Raw genomic sequence first — 20,063 nt, forward strand, 5'->3', positions numbered from 1 at the left:
ACAAGACAATAATTATGTAACATACACAGCTGTCATTTATCAGGCACCCACTGAGCTCTCAGCATCCTTCCAAGTGCTTTCCAGCCATTCTCTTGAATCCTTATGAGGTTTAAGTATTATGATGCCCATTTTACAAATGAGAAGCTCAGGGAGGTGAGATAACTTGCTCAAGGTCACTCAGCTCTCAGGTAGGTGGCAGAGGTGGGTTGATGAGTTAAAATATGGTAGAAATAATAAGAGTAATGTAATGCAGCAGCGACCATTGTGTGATTGCCTCCCACGGGCCGCAGACTGTGCTAGGTACTCTATGATGTTAATGGTAGATGGCTGATGGCTACTGGATTGCAAAAGAGAAGAACCAGGGGAGGGACCTGTGTGAAGAGATCTGTTGGGAATAGTGACTGATGGAGAGAAACCAGGTGCTGGGCAGTGCTTGAAGGCCAGGAGTGGTGACTTAGGTCTGCATTCTTCTTCCCCTCCCCTTCCTGTAGGGTATGGGTGCTGATGAGGGTTCCCTGGTGGATAGGAAGTGGAGCTGACATGTCCCAAGCCTATGCAGGCCCCAAGGCTTGAAGTATATCATTTTATGTTATCCTCACAACTCTCTCCTGAGTGAAAGGTGGCCATTTTATTTTATTTTTTGTATTTTTTGAGATGTAGTCTCACTCTGGGTGGGAGTACAGAGGTGCAATCATGGCTTACTGTAGCTTCGACCTCCCAGGTTCAAATGATCCTCCCATTTCAGCCTCCCAAATAGCTGGTATGCACCACTATGCCCAGCTTATTTTTGTATGTTTTTGTAGAGATGGGGTCTCACTGTGTTGCACAGGCTGGTCTCAAACTCTTGAGTTCAAGTGATCCTCCCACCTTGGCCTCCCAAAGTGCTGGGATGACAGGCATGTGCCACTGCGCCTGGCTAAAAGGTGGCCATTTTACAGATGAGGAGAGCAAGGCTCAGAGTTTAAGGAATGAGTGGAAGGAATATGAGCCTTGGTCTTTCTGACTTCCAGAGCCTGTGCTTGTCCATTATACCACACTGCCTTGGAAACCTAAAACGAGAAGGTGCCACAGCAATTAGTTTTGCAGCAGGATGGAATAGAGCAGGACAGGGAGGATGGATGGGGCATGAAAGACCTGAGGAGGCAAATGATGAGGGAGAATAATAGACCTCCATTACTTTTAAGAATTAAAATATTTAAAAAATTGTTGTAAAAACAATTCCACCCATTGCAGAAAATTGGGAAAATATCCAAGTCATAAAAAAAAGTAAAGAAGGATATTAAGTCACCCAAAGAAAATCATCACTAACATTTTGGTGTATTGCCTTCTAGTTTTTGTTTTTCTATGTGGTATTATTTTTTATGTAAAATATAACCCTATGTCATAAATGTTTCCCTAAGCAACTCATATTCTGTTGGTATATATTATTTACAGTGAAAATAACTCTTGGAATAATGTAAACACTAATATTTAGCATGAGAATTTAAAAAAATACAGATGTATACAGAGAATAGATTATCCACATTTTTTATGATTCAGGAAAACTGATAACATTTTGATGTACCTATGAAAACACATATAGACATATACTAATATATGTATATCTTTTCACATATAAGTTTATGAAAGTGAGATAATAAGACATATTCTTTCTCAAAAACCTGATTGTGTTCACCTAATGTACCATGGATAGCTTTTAAAGTCAATCCATATAAATGTATGTCATCTGGCAGTGACTTAATCCTGTAATCCCAGCATTTTAGGAGGCCAAAGCGGTTGTATCACCTGAGGTCAGGAGTTCAAGACCAGCCTGACTGATATGGTGAAACTCGTCTCTACTAAAAATACAAAAACTAGCTGGGCATGGTGTTGGGCACCTGTAGTCCCAGCTACCTGGGAGGCTGAGGCAGGAGAATTGCTTGAACTCAGGAGGTGGAGGTTGCAGTGAGCTGAGATTGTGCCATTGCACTCCAGCCTGGACAACAAGAGAACTCTATCTCAGAAAAAAAATCTATGTCATCTTTTTAAATAGCTCCATAGTCTGTGTGGGGATATCATGATTTATTCACCCAACCTCTAGTGATGAACATTTATTTCTACCATTCCATTAGAAATTATTAAAATGAAGACCGGATACGGTGGCTCAAGCCTGTAATCCCAGCACTTTGGGAGGCTGAGGCGGGTGGATCACGAGGTCAAGAGGTCAAGACCATCCTGGTCAACATGGTGAAATCCCATCTCTACTAAAAATACAAAAAATTAGGTGGGCATGGTGGCACGTGCCTATAATCCCAGCTACTCAGGAGGCTGAGGCAGGAGAATTGCCTGAACCCAGGAGGCAGAGGTTGCAGTGAGCCGAGATTGCGCCATTGCGTTCCAGCCTGGGTAACAAGAGCGAAACTCCGTCTCAAAAGAAAAAAAAAAAAGAAATTATTAAAATGATAAATAATTATTAAGAATTATAATTAAAAATGACAGAAGTAATCACTCCCAGCATCCTTGCAGTGCCATTAAAAATGTATTTTTATTTGTTTTTGAGATGGGGTCTTGTTATATTGCCCAGGGTGGTCTTGAACTCCTGGCTTCAAGTGATCCTCCCACCTTGGCCTCTCAAAACATTGGGATCACAGATGTGAGCCACCGTGACTGGCCTTGCAATGTCGTTTTAAAATGGCTGCATCATAGTCCTTACAGGACAGGACATGCCTTCTTTAGCAATTCTCCTATTACTGGATGGCATTTCCAGTCTAGGACTACTGTGATTGTGCTGTGATGAGGATCTTTTTTTTTTTTTTTTTTTTTTTTTAAAGCCCTGCCTGTAGTGTGAAGAGCCACTGACTTAAGTCTCTGTTCTTCCTGCCCCTTTCCCACAGGCTTACCTCTTCCCAGCCATGGCCATCTTCAAGGCGGAGGATGCCAGTGGGGAGGCAGCAGCCATGCTGAACAACATGCGTGTGTATGGCACCTGTGTGCTCACCTGCATGGCCACTGTAGTGTTTGTGGGCGTCAAGTATGTCAACAAGTTTGCCCTTGTCTTCCTGGGTTGTGTCATCCTCTCCATCTTGGCCATCTATGCTGGGGTCATCAAGTCTGCCTTCGACCCACCCAACTTCCCGTGAGTGCTGCCAGTCTGAGCCCAAGGAATTGTCCTCTTACCTTTCCTGGCTCTGTTTCAGAGTCTTTGTGACAGTCTCTGCCAAACTCCCTCTTCCTGCCCCTCAGAATCTGAGTGGTGTGGGTTGGGAGCAACTTCCCTTGGAAAGGAAAATCTCTCTTAGTTTGGGGACAGTCTCTTCAGAGTGGGGTAACTTTTCTGGAGGAGGGAACAATTTTCCTTTTAAGAGTCAACTGCTTGCTGGTGGGGTGGACTTAGAATTAAGTGGGAATGAATTCCAAAGCAATGAATATTCTCTGTGGTAGGGAAACCTTTCCTGGGTGGGGACAATCTCCTGGAATGAGGCAATCTCCTAGTGTTGGACAATTTTTCCAGGATGGGAAAAGACACAGAAGTCTAGAGGGTTCAGAGGCTCAGACCCGAGTCCCCTCCATCCACTGCTCAGAAGAAGGGGGCTTCCCCTGAGACCGCTGTCCGCGGTGCTGAAACAGCGTGGCGTTAACGCCGTGGTTCTCCCCCTTGGCTGCTTATTAGAATTACTAGGGTAACTTAAAGAAAAAAAAATGCCGGCCGGGTGCGGTGGCTCACGCCTATAATCCCAGCACTTTGGGAGGCCGAGGCGGGTGGATCACGAGGTCAAGAGATCGAGACCATCCTGGTCAACAAGGTGAAACCCCATCTCTACTAAAAATACAAAAATTAGCTGGGTGTGGTGGTGCGTGCCTGTAGTCCCAGCTACACAGGAGGCTGAGGCAGGAGAATTGCTTGAACCCAGGAGGCGGAGGTTGTGGTGAGCTGAGATCGTGCCATTGCACTCCAGTCTGGGTAACAACACCCAAACTCCATCTCAAAAAAGAAAAAAAAGGAAAAAAAAAATGCCAATGGCCAGGCTTCATTTAACTTAAACGAGGAACTCTGGATATGGGGACCTGGCGTCCATGTGTTTGAAAGCTCTCCTGGTGGGTGTATTGTGCAGTCAGGGCAAGGTTATGTGGCTTCCCACCTTCCTCCCTTGTTTCTCTCCCTAGGATCTGCCTCCTGGGTAACCGTACTCTGTCTCGCCATGGCTTTGATGTCTGTGCCAAGCTGGCTTGGGAAGGAAATGAGACAGTGACCACACGGCTGTGGGGCCTTTTCTGCTCCTCTCGCTTCCTCAACGCCACCTGTGATGAATACTTCACCCGAAACAATGTCACAGAGATCCAGGGTATCCCTGGTGCTGCCAGTGGCCTCATCAAAGGTCTGTGGCGGGGCAGGGAGGATAAGGGCTGACATCCAGGGAATGCTGCAGGGATTGTAGGTTAAGCGGTCAGGATTAAGGGGCCCTCTTTGGGATTCAGCTAAATTCAGTCAGCTTTAATTGAGCACCTACTCTGGGTTACATTCTGTCTTTGTCATTGGGGAGGAGTAGAGGTGAAAAGGAGACAAGTGTCTCACCACTGGTAGGAAAGGAAGTCATCAATGTAACAAGCAGTCACTGAGTACCTATGGAGTGCCCAGCATTGTGCTGAGTGCTAGGAACACAAAATAAATAAGCCACAGTTCCTAGCTTCAAGGAGATTAATGGCAGAGATGGATGTGTTAGCAAATACATTATGCCATACATAGATGGGCATTCAGTGCACAGAGAATGCTCAGGGGAGGGACAGTGGGAGAGTTCATGTGTATAAGATGGCAATAGGCTTCCTGGACTCACCTGAGGAGGATTTTGAAGGACAAATGAAAGATCTTCATTTCTATGAGCGGAATAAGGAAATTGCAACCAGAAGAACAGCTTGCCTGAAAGCACACAGATGCAGAAGAGTATATTGTGTCCTTCCAACCACAAGTAATTTGGTATGATTGGGATACAAAGAGCAAAGGAAGGTGGGGAAAGAAGTGATGTAGCAGAGGCTGGCATGAGCCAGATTGTGGCAGGCTTTGAAGCCATGTTGGAGAGTTAGTGCCATATTATGAAGGCAATGAGCCACTGAGGGGTTTTGGGAAATAGAGGGACATGGTCAGATCTTCATTTTGAAGGTTCATTCTGGCTACTAATGTGGATGGGCTAAGGGGGTGAGAGGAGAGAGTCAGGGGGCCCAGAAAGGGGCTGATGCTGTGAGTCCAGGAGAGAGAGAGATGGTGGTTTTCTGAATGAGAGTGATGTCTGTGGCTGTTACTGCAGTGCTTCTCAACCAGGGCTGTTTTGCCACCTAGGAAACACTTGGCTGTGTCTGCAGACAGTTTTGGTTATCAAAACTGGAGGGGTGTACCTGGCACATAGTAGGTAGAGGCCAGGATACTGCTAAATGTCCTACAATGCTATAGGTCAGTCCTTTGCAGCAAAGAATTATCTGGCCAGAAAGATCACTAGTGCCATGGTGGAGAGACCTTGGAATGGAGAGAAGGGGCACATTTAAGAAATATTAAGGAGGGGTTGAGAGACAGAAGTTAGAGGTGGTGCTGAAGTTGGGGAAGGGAAGAGGGAGCAGTTGAGGGCAGGGCATCAGAATTGATGATGGTGCCATTTACTGGGATATGGGATGCAGAAAAGGAGCTGGTTTCAGGTGAGATCAATTTGGGACACATTGAGTCAATCTGAGATAGGTCTTTATTTGCCCATTTGCTCTACTAGATTGGACTATTTGAGGATAGGGACTGGGTCTGATTAGTCTGTGAAAGCCCTGCCTGTGGCCTGGCCCAAAGCAGGAGCTTAGGAAATGTCAGTGGAAATTAAATAGATCCAAGGCCGAGGAGAGTCAGATGGGGTTGATCTTGACCCTGACTTTTTGACCCCCCCTCACCTCCTGGTCCCAGAGGTCTGGTCTCCTGATAGCTGGCCTCCCTCTGAGCATTCTATCTCCCCACAGAGAACCTCTGGAGCTCCTACCTGACCAAGGGTGTGATTGTGGAGAGGAGTGGGATGACCTCGGTTGGCCTGGCCGACAGCACTCCTATCGACATGGACCACCCTTATGTCTTCAGCGATATGACCTCCTACTTCACCCTGCTGGTTGGCATCTACTTCCCCTCAGTCACAGGTGAAGGGGAGCTCAGAGAGGGAAGGCTCTGCCTGGGAGTGGATGGGGAGGAGAGAGTCGATGATGATGTTGGGAATTTCTTAGTCCAACAACACCATCACGTAAGCAGGGGCCCACATTTCACTTCCCATTGGACACATGAGGGAATTAAGGCCAGGAGAAGCCACGTTACATGCCCAAGATCTCACACAAGTCAGTACGCTAGGACTAGATCCCAGGCTCACTGACCCTGAGGCTGGTGCCTTTTTTCTCATCTGTCTGGTCTCCTGTGGCCCTGACTTGAGTCCTAGCTGCACTTCTGTTTGCAGGGATCATGGCTGGTTCTAACCGCTCTGGGGACCTGAGGGATGCCCAGAAGTCAATCCCCACTGGCACCATCCTGGCCATTGCCACCACCTCTGCTGTCTGTATCCTGCACAGCTACACTGGGGCCACCCTCGGGGGAGGGCTAGAGGGAGGACGGCTAATGCTGCTGCCGTACCTGCTGGTACAGGAGGGGTGGGGAGGAAAGGTATTGAATCTTGGGGATTTTCCTTTATCCTCTGCTGCAGACATCAGCTCCGTTGTTCTGTTTGGGGCCTGCATTGAGGGGGTCGTACTGCGGGACAAGTAAGAGAATTGGGGTTGATCCTATTCTGGGGATGGGTAGGCATCGAAGACTGAGTTCTGGGAAACAGACCCAGCAGGAGGTGCTGGGACCTGTGGGAGGGGTCCGTGGGAGGGAAGCCACAGGGGTTACTTGCAAGGTCGTCTTCTATTTTTTCTTCCTTCTGTCACTCCAGTTTGAGAAGCTTGAATGACGTCTCATTTCCTTTAGGATAATGATACTTTCCTTTTCTTTTCTTTAAAATGGATTAAGTCAATAGTGTATCTAACATTTACTGAATGTCCATGTGTTGGTCACATACACAGGAGTGTTATTTATCTGTGCTCCCAGAACCTTGGAGGGAGCACAGATAAATAACACATGGGTTTTGTCCTGAAGGAGCTCTTTTGGGTGGGCCTCTACTGGCCAACAGACTTTGAGTGCAGTCAGTAGGGATGGCCATACAGGAAGGCCTGGGGGCTTCAGTCCAGTCCTTAGGGGTCTTCCCAGGGAAGTATTTTCAGAGGAAGGGAGGCTGAAAGTGTCTTATACACTTTATCTCATTTATCCTTCCTTCTTTCAAGGTTGAGCAGAGATTAGACAGCTTGGAGGAAGGGCATTCCAGGCAATGGGGAGCTAGGGTGGAGGGGAGAAACGTGTGCGCATGCCTGCAGCTGTAAGTGCTCTGTGCCCTGGAGCACTCACTTCTGAAGGGCATGGGCACATGCAACTGGCCGGGTGGTATAGGAACGCTTCTCAGAGTCACTTTCCACTGCTACCGCCAGGCTTCTGTAAAGGAATGCAGTGGAGCTGGGACCTATGCTGGAGCCAGGCCTAAAGGCCTTGTTTTCAGCATCAGGAAATTAGAGATTGATTTTATTAAGGAAAAACAATGGAACATTTAGGGCTGTGCCTCCCCTGTCACCCTTACAGAGCTTAGTTCTGTGGCAGGCATGAAGTTGGTTCTGCAGTTGATATGGACACCTGCCCTGGAAATCCAGGTGGCACTGCTCACCTGACATCTCCTGTCCACTTCATTCCAGGTTTGGTGAAGCTGTGAATGGCAACCTGGTGGTAGGCACACTGGCCTGGCCATCTCCATGGGTAATTGTCATCGGGTCCTTCTTCTCCACCTGTGGGGCTGGGCTGCAGAGCCTCACGGGGGCTCCACGCCTGCTGCAGGCCATCTCGAGGGATGGCATCGTGCCTTTCCTGCAGGTCAGTGTGGAAGCAGAACAGCCCACCCCTGGTAGCCGAGCCAGTCAGGCCCCTTCCCAGAGAGACCACACAGTGACCAGGGCCATGGCCACCCTTGACTTCCTCCTGTGCCACTTCCGCTCTGCACTGCACAAAGAATGAGTGTGTCTGACTTGGGATTTGGCCCCTGGTCAGTGCATCTCATGAAGCACTGTCTGCTCTTGGGGAGAAAACAAATGGTCCTGTTTTGGCGCAGTGGTTGGTCAGAGCCTCGGGGAGGCAGTCAAAGGGCAAGAAAAGGGTAGCTTTCACCATGGTGCTTAAGAAAAAAAGGCTAATGGAGAACAGGGTCGTGGTGGCTTGCTGGCTTCCTGACAGCTCCTCTCCCAGCTGGTCCCCTTCAGCTGCTTTCCCCCTCTAGGGATCATTTGAACTTCACTGTACTGGGGTGCCCATGTCAGGGTGGGCAAGACATAGCAAAAGCCTGTTATCCATTTGTGTTCTCCTAGAGTAAGAGAAATGCATCTTCTCCCTACCTCCTCACTGGTGGTAGGATTCCTGCCTCTACTCCACTGGCTCCCAAGATAAGGGGAGAGGGATGAGAAGTTGTTAAGGTCTCAGTCCCTCATGATGATTGCTCTGTCCTCAGGTCTTTGGCCATGGCAAGGCCAATGGAGAGCCGACCTGGGCCCTGCTCCTGACTGCCTGCATCTGCGAGATTGGCATCCTCATTGCATCTCTAGACGAGGTGGCCCCCATCCTCTCTATGTGCGTGCCTGACTTCTTGCCCTCCTCACTGGCTCAGGGTGTTTCTGTATCTGAATCCTGCAGCCGTGACCCATGACAACCCACTTTAACAACCCCAGGAATTTCCCCACTGGTCATAAAAGCCCATTGTTTGTTATAGAGAGTCACTTGCATGTGTTATCAGGGTGTATTGTAAGGGTATTTTGCTTTGAACCCCTTCCTAAGCACCAGAGCATGATCCAGCCACCTCCTGACTTCCTGCCCCCTTTACCCCTTTCTCTCTGGATGCTGCTGTTTCTGTTTCTGCCTCCCTTTGCATCTCTGTCTCCCGGGGGCCTTCCTGTGTTCCAGGTTCTTCCTGATGTGCTACATGTTTGTAAATCTGGCCTGTGCAGTACAGACTCTGCTGAGGACACCCAACTGGAGGCCACGCTTTCGATATTACCACTGGTGGGTGCTCTGTCCTCACACTGCCACGGAGCCACGCCTCCACCCCAGTCCTTACCTCACTCCAGCCTTTTCCCTCTGGGTCTAAGGACCCCAAACCTGAAGAGGACATTCTTTTTTCTCCAGCTTTTGTTGACCAACTCACATGAGGAAGGTCCTGTAGCAGGTCTCCTAACAACCATAAATAAAAACATAGGGCCAGGTGCGGTGGCTCACGCCTGTAATCGCAGCGCTTTGGGATGCTGAGGCAGGTGGATCACTTGAGGTCAGGAGTTTGAGACCAGCCTGGCCAACATGATGAAACCTTGTCTCTACCAAAAATACAAAAATTATCTGGGCATGGTGGCAGAGGCCTGTAGTCCCAGCTACTTGGGAGGTTGAGGCAGGAGAGTCACTTGAACCTGGAGGCAGAGGTTGCAATGAGCCGAGATCGTGCCATTGCATTCCAATCTGGCAACAGTGAGACTTTGTCTCAAAAACTAAATTAAAAAAATAAAATAATAACATAGCAGCATATACGTGGTCTCAGCTGGAATACCTCTCCTGTCCATGATGCCCAATAGCCCACAATATAGCAGGGAGGCTGTAAGTCAGCCAACCGGAGTTCAAATCATGACTTTGCACTTCCTAGCTATGAGACCTTGGACTGGTGATGTAGCTTCTCAGAAACTCCGTTTCCTCAGCTGTGAAATGGGCATGATAGCTGCACCTGCCTTGTGGGGTTCTTGGGAGCACTACAGTACATGGCAGATGCTTGCTGCACAGAGACTCCAGTTTCTCTCACCATTTTCCTCTATGGCTCTTCATCCTCTCCTCAGGGGCAGGCAGAGCAGAAATGATCGTGCTTGTTCTACAAAAGGAAACTGAGGCCCAAAGAGGGAAAGCAAGACTGTGGCATAATTGGGCTAGAACTGGGGCTGTCCACTCCTGTCTGGATGCTCCAGCTTTGCTGGTGACCTCCTTTGGGAGGTCCTGTTTCCACATGAGAAACAAGACCCATGAGACCTTGGCCTCAGAACGCACCTTGCCAGGCCTGTCTGGCAGGGTCTAAGGCACAGGGACAAGGGTGGTGTGGAGTGTCAGGAAGTGGGCAGGGCATGGGGTTGTGCCCTGTCTTTGGTTTCTCCTTCACTTAGAAGGTCCCATATCCCCTGGTCCTCATGGGTATGATGGTGTGAGTTCCCCAAGACTGGGCTGTCACCTCCCATGTCTTGCCCATGCCCTGCCCCATCTCCCTCTTGTTGTCCAAACCCAGCAACAACCCTGCTGGGGCTCACAGGCTGGGTCTTCCCACCTTGTCCAGGACCCTCTCCTTCCTGGGCATGAGCCTCTGCCTGGCCCTCATGTTTATCTGCTCCTGGTATTATGCACTGGTGGCCATGCTCATTGCTGGACTTATCTACAAGTACATTGAGTACCGCGGGTGAGTGTCAGGAGTGGAGCGGGGTGGCGGCTGGGGAAGGCTGAGGGGTGGTGGGAAGAAGAGGGAAGGGATCATGAGGGACTGGGGTTGTGAGGGCGTGATGAAGTAGGGAGGGAGAGGATGATATGGGGTGACATTGCAAGATGAGTGTTGGGGGCAGAGGCTTTGGGAAATGGACAGGAATGGTGAGAGAGAATGGATTTGGAAGCTATTTTCCAAGGAAACTTATCCAAGGCTTGATTGAGTCTGTTGGCAGGAGCGACACTTATGTCCTTTCTGAGCCTGAGAGATGGCTCTGCCCTGGGGTAGCCAGTGTGGCGTAGATGGTTCTCCCTACCCCCTCCTGGCGTTCTGCACTCATGTGATCCTCCTTCCTGTGATCTGTCTCCCCCAGGGCAGAGAAGGAGTGGGGCGATGGGATCCGAGGTCTGTCTCTCAGCGCGGCTCGCTATGCCCTTTTACGCCTGGAGGAAGGGCCCCCACACACGAAGAACTGGAGGTAAGTGGCGAGAACACAGGTGTGCATGAGTGTGTGTGTGCGTGTGTGCAAGGCTCAGGAGATAGGGGTGGGGGAGTGGGGAGGGAGCAGGGCCTGACTTATTTTGCTTGCTTTGTTTTGCTGAGTGGTACCCTAAAAGCCTAGCCTTATCCGATTCCTTCCCACCTAAAACACTTTTCCTCTAACCCCACCTACCATGCTATTCTTCTGAGCATCTATCCCTTCATTCATTACATCATTTCCATCATTTGTTCATGAAATATATGAATGCCTGATGTATGGCAAGTCCCTTCCATTCTCTGGGGATGTAGGAAGCACGCAGTTTTGTGGACAGACAAACATCGGGTCATGTAGCATTTGCTCTGGGACAGGTGGAATCATTCCCTTTGGGAGTTATAGGGGCTCTTAGCACTTTGTGAGGCCAAGGTGGGTGGATCACGTGAGGCCAGGAGTTTGGGACCAGCCTGGACAACATGGCGAGACCCCATCTCTGCTAAAAATACAAAAGTTAGCTGGGCAGGCTGGGCGTGGTGGCTCAAGCCTGTAATGCCAGCACTTTGGGAGGCCGAGGCGGGTGGATCATGAGGTCAAGAGATCGAGACCATCCTGGTCAACATGGTGAAACCCCGTCTTTACTAAAAATACAAAAAATTAGCTGGGCATGGTGGCATGTGCCTGTAATCCCAGCTACTCAGGAGGCTGAGGCAGGAGAATTGCCTGAACCCAGGAGATAGAGGTTGCAGTGAGCCAAGATCACACCATTGCACTCCAGCCTGGGTAACAAGAGCGAAACTCCGTCTCAAAAAAAAAAAAAAAAATTAGCTGGGCGTGGTGGTGAGCACTTGTAGTCCCAGTTACTCAGCACGCTGAGGCAGAATAGCTTAAACCTGGGAGGCAGAGGTTGTAGTGAGCTGAGGTTGCACCACTGTATTCCAGCCTGGGCAACAGAGCGAGATCCTGTCTCAAAAATAAATAAATAAATAAATAAAGAGGAAATCAGAGGTCAGAGAGGATCTCACAGGTCACAGAAGGCAGAACTGGAGCTGGAATCCTCACTCTCTACCGCAGTCCTGGGTGCTGCATGCCCAACCCCTCATTCATATCCCTGTGTTTCACTTTGCCAAGAGTAGAGCCTGGAACTCTGATCATTGGCTTGTCCTTGCCGATGTTTACTAAACTGGGCTCTCAGAACCTGGGGCTCTGCAGTATTGAACCGTGAATTCCCAAATGCTCAGCACAGGGTCTAGCCCAGAGTAGGTGCTTAGAGAATGCTGTGAAGTTGATGGGTGTTTGGAGGACTAAGAAGGCTGAATGACTAGGGAAAGGGATGCATAAATAGATGGGTGGGTGGATAAGTGTGTGTACATGTGGGAGGGCAAAAGGGTGAATAGATGGTTGTAGGAATGGGTGATAGGTAGGTAGATGTGTGGATAATTGAGTGAATAATGCATGTACAGGTAAAGAAATAAGTCTGTGAGTAGATGACTGAAGGATAGAATAGGTGAGTGGGTAGTTGAATGGGTAGATAGGAGAGTGAGGTGAATGGAGAGATGGGTTGGTGGCTAGATGGGTGGATGTTTAGATGGATGGATGAGTGGTGTGAGTATAGGTGGATGGGACAGAGGGTTATAGAGGGCAGATGGTTAGGTGACCTGCTGATGGGTGTATGGCGTGCGGATGGTTAGGGGCATATTGATCATGTGACTCTGCATTCTCTTCAGGCCACAGCTGCTTGTGCTGGTGCGTGTGGACCAAGACCAGAATGTGGTGCACCCCCAGCTGCTCTCATTGACCTCCCAGCTCAAGGCAGGGAAGGGCCTGACCATCGTGGGCTCTGTCCTTGAGGGCACCTTTTTGGAAAATCATCCCCAGGCCCAGCGGGCAGAAGAGGTGAGTAGAGACCCTGGTGGGCTTGGGGAAAAGTCAGGACACTTAGGAAGATATTCTCTGTCCATCTATTCACCCTTTTGCCCTCCCACATGTACATACGCTTATCCTTCCTTATCACCTTCAGGTCAAAGGAGGGGCAGGCTTTTCTGTTTCCTCCTTTAGAGGAGGAGCCTAAGGCCCCAGAGAGTGAGTTCTTTAGAATTCAACTCACAGCATGAAAGACCATCAGAGGCAGAAGGGCCCATTTTATGGATAAGGAAACTGAGGCTTAGAGAAGTCAGGTCACGTGTCTAAGGAACGAAGATTCAAATTAGGACTCCTGGAACTCCTACTCTAGATTCCTTCCTGCCGAAGTATAAATCTTTCAAGGTGATTTCCCAGTCATGGGCTCTTGATCCCTGCAGTTTGGGGTTGACAGGGTGAGTATTTACATTTGGTACAGGAAGAAACTGAGGCCCAGAGAGGGAAAGCCACTTGCTGAAAGTCACAAAGATGGTGGGAAATAATGTCAGGATTTGAACCCAGGCCCCTGCTCTGTGTCAGCTGCTCTTGGCTTTGCCCATTAGTCCATGCCTACAGAGCAGCCTACAGAGCCGCCGTGGGCTGTGGCGGCCAGTGTCTGCATTAAGCACATAAGGAGGTGATTGGATCCCGGGGGTAGTAGAAGAAGTAGGTTCTGTCTGAGGGTCAGGCCTTTCTCCCATCAGTGGAGAGACTAAAAGAGGCCCGAGGGAGCAGAGGTGCGATGGGGAGGGGCACCCCTGATGGCTTGCGACAGTGACTGCTTCTGCCTCACTGGGCTGTTCACACCGATCTGTCAGGGCCCAGAGCTGGAGGCCTTGACCGGTCAGTTCCATTCAACACGCGGTGGCTGAGAATGTGCAGTGCACCAGGCATTGGGCGAGGCACAGGGGAGACGGAGATGTTCAAGACAAAGTCCCAGCCCTCGAGGTGCTCACAGCCTGGTGGGGAAGACAGCATGCACAGAAGGCTCTCGGAGCCACCGATGTCGATAATAACATCGCACAACGTGTTGAGTGTTCACGATTCCTCAGGCAGGAAACTAAGCCCTGTGCACTCCATGGCATGTGGTGCACCCTATTCCTAAATGAGGTAGCCGTCCTGACCCCCGTTTGACAGATAAAAAAACCAAGACTCATAGAGGTTGGGTGACTCACCCAAGGTCACACAGCCAGGAGGTGGCAGAGATAGCAATTGAACTTCTGTTTGATATCAGGGTGGCGGTTAAGAGTGTGGGGTTTGGAGTCAGACTTTCCTGACTTGAATCCTCACAATAACATTATCTATGTATCCTTAAACAAGTCTTCATTTCTCCAAGCCTCAATTTCCTCATCTATGGGAGTACTAAGACTATTTCCCTCGCAGTGCAGATCAAATGGGGTGCCTTTAAAATACTTACCATGCTACTTAAAAAAATTGTTGAAACAAATTGGCTGTGCAGAGAAGCCCCGTTTAATTCTGGTCTGGGTGGGGTGGTATCTGAAGACAGTGACATTTGAGCTGGGCCAGACAGGGCTCCCTCTGCAGTTTAGCAGGGACGTGTGTCAGGGTGGTAGTAGAGAGCATGTCGGGGAGGGGTCTGTGTGCACAGTGGCAGGGTGGCAGAAAATGTGCAGTCAGATCATGAAGAGCCTTGATCAATCAGTAAGGAATGGGGCACAGAGATGATGGGGAGCCACGTGCCATTCTGGTGCCAGAGGCAAACGTGATCAGAGCTGAGCTTCAGGAAGACTGGGATGAAAGGAGGGGAGAGATGGGAGGGAGGGAGGGAGGCGACAACAGGCCCAGGCAGGGCCAGGGAGGTCTGAGGCTGGTCCTTGTCTGGTCCCTGCTTCCCCAGTCTATCCGGCGCCTGATGGAGGCAGAGAAGGTGAAGGGCTTCTGCCAGGTAGTGATCTCCTCCAACCTGCGTGATGGCGTGTCCCATTTGATCCAGTCCGGGGGCCTTGGGGGACTGCAGCACAACACTGTGCTTGTCGGCTGGCCCCGCAACTGGCGCCAGAAGGAAGATCACCAGACGTGGAGGAACTTCATTGGTAACGCTGTGGGGGCTGGGGGTGGAAGAGGGGTGGGGCTGGGGGCAGTAGAGGGGTGGAACTGGATTTCTGCTCCTTTGGGCCTGAGGGGTTTCCCAAGCACTGCACACCAAGTGTGGATTCAGCATATGCAGGTGACAGCAGTCAAGGCTGGCCACGTGCCAGCCACTGTGCTGGGCGCTGGGGACTCCGCTGTGAATGAGACAGTCTTGGCTCCTGCAGTGCTCACAGGCTCTGGGAGGAACACAGTGCTGGGCAGTGGGAAGAACTATAGCTCTGAAGTCACAGTGGCTGGGTCCACACCTCAGCTCTGGTCCTGAGCTGAGTAATTGTGCACACGTGACTCTCTCCCTCTGAGCATCAGATTTCTTGGTAATAGTAGTTAATAGTATATGTAATAACTAACATTTCTAGAATGAGTTCTGTGTGCCAGCAAGTTGAGGCTTTTCCTAATTCTCTCATCAGTCCTAGGAGGGCTAGTCATTGTTATCTCTATCTTTTTTGGTGTGAAGCTGAGGCACAGAGAGATTAAGAAGTTTGCTCTGGTCGGGTGCAGTGGCTCACACCTGTAATCCTAGCACTTTGGGAGGCCAAGGCAGGCGGATTGCTTGAGCTCAGGAGTTGGAGCTGGGTAACATGGCAAAACTCCATCTCTACAGAAAAAAGGAAAAAGAAATTTGCTCCAAGTCACAATACGGGGAAGCCAGATTATGAACCAGCCCTGAGGCTGCACTGTGAACTCCAAGCTATTCTACCTCCTTTATAAGTAGATCGTGGTTACAAGGTGTTGGGATGATTCAGTGAGGTCATACATGATGGGTTCTTCATAATCAGAAAGGGCAAGTGGTGTTATTGCCATTTGACAGGTGGGGAAACTGAGGCCCAGAGAGGTTGAGAGACTTTCCCAGATCCAAACAATAAATATGTGATGGGGCCCAGGTAGATGCTGGTTTTCTGACCACTCAGCTCATGGCTAAGGCCAGGTGGAATGGGGTAGAGTGCTGGGTGCCAGGAGCCCTTGTGGCTGCTGCTGGGTGTTGGGAGAATCAGAGTCACTGTTTCCCCCTCTGGCCTTCTCCTCGGCCACCCTCAGAGCTGGTCCGGGAAACCACAGCTGGCCACTTAGCCCTGCTGGTCACCAAGAACGTTTCCATGTTTCCCGGGAACCCTGAGCGCTTCTCTGAGGGCAGCATCGACGTTTGGTGGATTGTACACGATGGGGGCATGCTCATGCTGCTGCCTTTCCTGCTGCGGCACCATAAGGTGAGTTGTGTACATGAGTGTATCGTGTGAGTGTGTGTGTGTATGTATGTATTTATGCGCTTGTGTGCACAACCGCAGGTCAGACTCATGGGCTCTGGCCAGGGTCAGCTTCCCTGTCCTTCCTCCCCTGCGAGCTCCTGGGAAAGGGATCTGCTTACCTCCTTCATTTTGAGATTTAGGAACTGATGTTGTCTCCTCTGGCAGGTACACTGCTCTAAAGAGAGCAATGCTTAGCCTGAGCCAGTGATGCTTTTTTTTAATGGGGGACCCTCAGACTTAAGCAGGGAAGGTTTTGTAGAGAGCCAGCCCCCAAGACAGAGGATTTGGGGTCTGCATGTATGTGTGAGGAGTGGGTGGCAAGAGGGGAAGAGTGAGGGGACGGGGTCTGGCCCTGGATCTCCTCATCGCATCTGGGCTGGACCTTTCTGGATCCCTTTCACCACCTGCAGGTGTGGCGGAAGTGCAAGATGCGCATCTTCACTGTGGCCCAGATGGACGACAATAGCATCCAGATGAAGAAGGATCTGACCACATTTCTGTACCATTTACGCATCACTGCAGAGGTCGAGGTGGTGGAGATGGTGAGTCCTCAGGAGATGATGCCACTGGGGTTCCACCTGGCCCTCTTGGCCCCAGCACCAAGTAGGGCAACTCTAACACCCGTCAGCTTATGATGCTGGATCCCTTCCCCTGGGCCACCTCTTAGCCTCTCACATATTCAGCTACCCTGCTCTTCTTCATAAAAATAGCCATGTCTAGTAGTGCTTATTATATGCAGGGCCCTGTTCTATACACTTCATATGTATATCAATTCCAACAACAACCAGTGAGATAGATACACTTATCAGCATTTCCATGTTACAGATTAGGAAGATGAAGTACAGAGAAGTTAAGTACAGTCATGCCTTCATTGCTTAACAAAGGGATGTGTTCTGAGAAATGTGCTGTTAGGTGATTTTGTTGTGTGAACATCACAGAGTGTGCCTATACACACTAGATTGTCCAGCCTACCACACACATAGGCTTATGGCTCCTAGGCTGCAAGCTGTACAGCATGTTACTGTACTGCGTACTGTAGACAATGGCAACACAGTGGGAAGTATTTGTGTGTCTAAACATATCTAAACAAATACAGCAAAAATGCAGCACTCTAATCTTATGGGACCACCATTTTAGGGGCAGTCTGCCATTGACACACATACAATGGTGTTATTTGGTATATGACTGTAATTTGCCCAATAACACATAGTATATGGTGGAGCCAGGATTCAAACCGAGGTAGGCTGCTCTAGGGTCTGTGCCCCTGGTGATTATCCTATAGAACCTCTTGTCCAACCATCCTTTCAATTCATGTATCCATCCACCCATCCCTCTATGTATTCATTAATCTACCCATGTATTCATTGAAGTGTTCATTCACTCACTCTCCCATTCATTCATGCATGTATCCATTCATCCCTTTGTTCCTTTTCTTCTTTCCCTTCTCCATTCACCCAGGTGATTAATTAATCCACTCATTCATTAGTTCATCCATTCACATGCCTGGTCCTGTGCTGGGCTGAGGAGGGAATCAGCTGCCTGCTTTACAAGAGCGTTGCCCTCTCTGCTCCATCCTTGCCTCTCACAACCCTTGATGAAATTAATGACTGGGTAGGGAAGCCCTAGGTTGCCAGAAGGAAGGGGGCCTGGCTTCCTTACTTTGGCTTTTCACCGGGGCTCAGACCTCATGCTTTCCTCCTTGTCCCTCTCCCCACCCCCAACCCCAACCTCTGTTTGCCCACAGCATGAGAGCGACATCTCTGCTTATACCTATGAGAAGACATTGGTGATGGAACAGCGCTCCCAGATCCTCAAACAGATGCATTTAACCAAGAACGAGCGGGAGCGGGAGGTGAGGTTGTCCTGGCTTGGCCCTGAGAGTCTCAAACTGCTGTCAGTTCTGGGTCTGCAGATTTACAATGGCTCAAGGCTGACACTCCTTGCATTTCTACCTTCACCCTCATTTCTCTGATTCCCAAACCACACCTCCTGACACTGATTTCCCTGACAGTGGGAGTACACACTGCAGCTTCACCTGCCAACCTCCCAGCCAGGAGGCAGAGGGACTTTGGCATGACAGAGCTTCTCCTATGTATGTGACTTCTGGGTCCTGAGAGAGAAGAGTGAATGCTAAATACGTGTGGATGAAGAGTCCTCGGGGGTGTGGGCTGGCAGTGTGAGGGACAAGGGCTCATGTAGAAACCCTCAGAGAGTGGGTAACAGATGGGTATTTAGGGATATAACTGATGCATGGGAGTTAGGGGCAAATCCCCTAGGGTGTGATTGATGGGGCCTCAGGTGTAATGGTGATGAGCCCCTCACAGGATGTGGGCAGAAGATCTCCTAGGTGTAGGTGATGTGAGACACCAGAGTACGGATGAAAGACTCACCTGAGGGAGTGGAGTCCTTGGGAAAATGAGTGGTGCTACCCCAGCTGGGGACCAAAGGGCTCCTGGAGGTGGGTGATAAGTTGTCTGGGGAATGGGTGGCAGTCCTACAGGTGAGGGTAACAGAGCCATGGATTTGAGTCTCCCAGGGTGGGTAATACCCTTCTCAGAATGTGGCTGATGGATCCTCAGGGGAATGAGTGATGGGTACTTTGAGCTGGGAAGGATGGATCCTCCAAGGCTGGGAGTGTTATCCAAGGGAGGTAGTAAAAACGGTAAAACATGGCATGGGCACTGACCGGTGGACTGTCAGGACTGACATTGGACCATAGTGCTAGGGCAGAACCTTCCTGTGCCAAGGTTAACCCTTTTGTTGCCAGATGGTAGGGAGGTGGGGTTCTGGAGAGGAGCTGGGGCAGGCAAATCAGTGGTGCAATAGCTATTTGGTCTCAAATTATAGCAATATTTTAACAACTGGTACAGTTCCAGAAAGTGCATCCTGGCTGAACATCATCTCTAGTGATAGCTCTTTGCAGGGCATGGGTGGTGACTCTCAGCAGAGCTGGCAACAACCCATGTCACTCCCTAGATCCAGAGTATCACAGATGAGTCACGAGGCTCAATCCGGAGAAAGAATCCAGCCAATACGCGGCTCCGCCTCAATGTCCCAGAAGAGACAGCTGGTGACAGCGAAGAGAAGCCAGAGGAGGAGGTGTGCAGCTGGGGTGGTTTGGCCCCAGCCAGTGGGAGCAGAGCCCTCGGCCTCCAAAGGACTCACCTGCCATCTCTTCATTCATCCCTCAGGTGCAGCTGATCCATGATCAGAGTGCTCCCAGCTGCCCCAGCAGCTCCCCTTCCCCAGGGGAGGAGCCTGAGGGGGAGGGGGAGACAGATCCTGAGAAGGTGCATCTCACCTGGACCAAGGACAAGTCGGTGGCAGAGAAGAATAAGGGTCCCAGTCCTGTCTCCTCTGAGGGCATCAAGGACTTCTTCAGCATGAAGCCGTATGGGCCTGGGGGCTAAGGGCTGAGGGCTGGGGTGAGCTGAAGGGTCCTGCTCCCCATGACAGAGCAAGAGGGCAGAAGGCATCCTGGTCTGGCAGCCTGCAGAGCCAGCTCAGACATTGTCTTGGTTTCCCCATCTGAGGACTTAGGGTGTTGGGCCCTGTTTGCTAAGGCTCAGAATTCCCAGTTGCAGATGAAGGGTGCGGGGGCTGGCAGAGCAGGACTCAGGGCAGATGACCATGGCCCAAGCCCCCAGTGTCTTCCTCTTTTTCTGATTCTGCTCTTTTTCTTTTCTTTTTGCATCTCTTGTGTTTCCTGAAGGGAGTGGGAGAACTTGTAAGTGCTTCAGCATTTTTTTCATTCTCTCTTCTAGGATGGCCAGGGTTCCC

The 20,063-nt window shown here is 50.1% G+C and overlaps 1 protein-coding gene across 3 annotated transcripts in view; it reads left to right on the top strand.

Moving 5' to 3' along the window:
• The window catches only part of SLC12A5 (solute carrier family 12 member 5), a 38,953-nt gene that overhangs the window by 15,761 nt on the left and 3,129 nt on the right, over positions 1 to 20,063 (top strand). For all 3 annotated transcript variants that reach the window (XM_008996044.4, XM_002747609.6, XM_035298741.3), the window contains exons 7-24: positions 2,874 to 3,115; positions 4,144 to 4,355; positions 5,965 to 6,135; positions 6,444 to 6,542; positions 6,687 to 6,744; positions 7,765 to 7,939; positions 8,568 to 8,686; positions 9,017 to 9,115; positions 10,416 to 10,535; positions 10,930 to 11,034; positions 12,756 to 12,924; positions 14,786 to 14,981; positions 16,075 to 16,244; positions 16,694 to 16,825; positions 18,028 to 18,135; positions 19,260 to 19,382; positions 19,475 to 19,674; positions 19,996 to 20,010. In XM_008996044.4, coding sequence (XP_008994292.1) covers positions 2,874 to 3,115; positions 4,144 to 4,355; positions 5,965 to 6,135; positions 6,444 to 6,542; positions 6,687 to 6,744; positions 7,765 to 7,939; positions 8,568 to 8,686; positions 9,017 to 9,115; positions 10,416 to 10,535; positions 10,930 to 11,034; positions 12,756 to 12,924; positions 14,786 to 14,981; positions 16,075 to 16,244; positions 16,694 to 16,825; positions 18,028 to 18,135; positions 19,260 to 19,382; positions 19,475 to 19,674; positions 19,996 to 20,010 — 2,513 coding nt within the window. The remainder of the gene's footprint in view (positions 1 to 2,873; positions 3,116 to 4,143; positions 4,356 to 5,964; positions 6,136 to 6,443; positions 6,543 to 6,686; positions 6,745 to 7,764; positions 7,940 to 8,567; positions 8,687 to 9,016; positions 9,116 to 10,415; positions 10,536 to 10,929; positions 11,035 to 12,755; positions 12,925 to 14,785; positions 14,982 to 16,074; positions 16,245 to 16,693; positions 16,826 to 18,027; positions 18,136 to 19,259; positions 19,383 to 19,474; positions 19,675 to 19,995; positions 20,011 to 20,063) is intronic.

This window comes from Callithrix jacchus, chromosome 5 (assembly GCF_049354715.1).
Source record: "Callithrix jacchus isolate 240 chromosome 5, calJac240_pri, whole genome shotgun sequence".
Taxonomy (NCBI): Eukaryota; Metazoa; Chordata; class Mammalia; order Primates; family Cebidae; genus Callithrix; species Callithrix jacchus.